Raw genomic sequence first — 1,807 nt, 5'->3', positions numbered from 1 at the left:
TCTATTGTGGTACCTCAACGAGATGCTAAGCCCTAAATGCCCCCCCCCCCCACCCCGCCCCCCAAAAAAAATATGCGATTAAAGCGTGAAACACACCGCAGTTGTTTTGTCTTTGTATTAGTAGTATGTGTGAGTATAACATATTTGGCATTAAGCCATTAACATCAATTTATCTCTCCATTGATATGGACATATGGTTACAACGTGCAGACAATAATATAAAGGATAATATTAATATTGTACATTAGATACATAGGAGATAAGTTAAACCCATGTGAGTAAATCTCACGTACATACTTATAGACCACTAGCCACTAGAGTATTATGAACATGCATGCATCTGCATAATCGGCCAACTTTTCTGCCGGCTAGTAGTGCATGTATACATTGACATGGAGTCATGGACACCATGCACACGCTTATGAGTATTAAAAGGTACCCCCATGCACGCACATGCTTCTTCATTCAGTCCATCTGTGTATTGTGTATCATCCCTTGGCCATTACCAGATTACCGCCTAGCTAGATCTTCAAGTGCTTCAACCTGATCACACAAAATAGCTGCTTAACTCCAGCTTAAGCCCATGAATAACTGATAATAAACACAGTGATGGCGGTCGTACCTGTCGGCCTCGTAGCTGGCGTTGTGGCCGGGGCCGGGGCATGGTGGACGGTAGGCGGGGAAAGACACCTTGCCGGCCTCGATCCGGGCGATGTCGTGGACGAGCAGCTCGTAGTAGCGCCTGACATCGTCCGCCGACTTGCCGCCCCCGACAGCACGGGCGATGTTGTGCCAGCGGTCGGGTGTGTCCCTGTCGTGCACCGCCAACGCCTGCTCGAACAGCTTGTTCTGCTTCGGCGTCCACCCCGCACTCATCGACAGAGAAGCCATGGATGTCACTCGACTATTGGTTCCTTGATCAATCAGCTGCTATTATATACCTTAAGTTATGACCTGAACTATGCTTGGATGCTTGGACCTGGTGAGATGGATGAGGAAGAAGGTGTGAGAAGAGGTGCTACTTATAGCAGTCGAGGAGGATTCAGCTTTGTGTGGGCGCGGAGAAGATGGACGATGATGTGCATACGAGTGGAGGAGAAAACTAGAGGAATTTTCAAGCGGCAGGCCAGCACGAGAGGAGTGAGGAGGGGGACGATTGGAGAAAGGAACAAACATTTTTGTCCCCTGGAAGTGGGGGACCAACCTTTCTATCTTTTCGGCCCTTTTGCGTCGCGAATCGCCTCGGCATCCTTCCTCACCTCCTCCCTCTCAAAGATTCAAAGAGAAAAAACGTAAATATATATGCATCCATACATGCACATACATGTATGCTTTCGTAGTTGAAGTTGAGACAAAAATCCATGGTTAGTGAATCAAAGCTTTTTGTTACACCAAATTAAGCAAGTTCTATTAGCTTTGAACTGTTCATGTACATCCATGTTCACTCTTATTTACTCCGCAAAATAGCGAAAAACTATTCTTATTACTAGTGTTGTGGTTCAACCAACTACTTGCGGGCGTGATAATCTTGGTTCTACCACCGACATATTTGGTGCAGTAATGTTGGGTTGTTACTGTCTTGAGTGTACCTTAAAAATCTCCAATCTTAATAATATTCAGAGAGGATAACACCAAGATAAAGAAAATTAGCTAATTGTTACATGTGAAGTAGCTAGCTATATAGTTATTTTAAGTGCATCATGTCGCTATCTACAAATAGTTAGTTACAAAGATTGGGATGCCATCACCAGAAAGCTGGTGCGTGTTGGCCATGCGATCCAGAATATATCTTACTTTTTGTATGAGG

General features: G+C 45.0%; 1 protein-coding gene across 1 annotated transcript; it reads right to left on the bottom strand.

Annotated features, from left to right (window-relative positions):
* Positions 1 to 209: 209 nt before the first annotated feature.
* LOC123148169 (protein RADIALIS-like 3) lies at positions 210 to 1,002 on the bottom strand. The gene is made up of 2 exons (XM_044567537.1): positions 623 to 1,002; positions 210 to 543 (listed from the first exon to the last, which is right to left on the bottom strand). The coding sequence occupies exons 1-2, from the start codon at positions 889 to 891 to the stop codon at positions 522 to 524; spliced, it is 291 nt and encodes a 96-aa protein (XP_044423472.1). The 5' UTR covers positions 892 to 1,002; the 3' UTR covers positions 210 to 521.
* Positions 1,003 to 1,807: the final 805 nt, after the last annotated feature.

This window comes from Triticum aestivum, chromosome 1B, assembly GCF_018294505.1.
Source record: "Triticum aestivum cultivar Chinese Spring chromosome 1B, IWGSC CS RefSeq v2.1, whole genome shotgun sequence".
Lineage (NCBI taxonomy): Eukaryota > Viridiplantae > Streptophyta > Magnoliopsida > Poales > Poaceae > Triticum > Triticum aestivum.
Note: the sequence above shows the minus strand (reverse complement) of the source record. Positions and strands in the feature narration are given on the sequence as shown.

What these genes read in the sequence shown, in the direction of transcription:
- LOC123148169 (XM_044567537.1), bottom strand. Translation starts at nt 891, where the DNA reads ATGGCTTCTCTGTCGATGAGTGCGGGGTGGACGCCGAAGCAGAACAAG. An exon ending in GCCAGCTACGAGGCCGACAG is followed by an intron (nt 544 to 622) that starts GTACGACCGCCA and finishes TTGTGTGATCAG; the next exon opens with GTTGAAGCACTTGAAGATCT.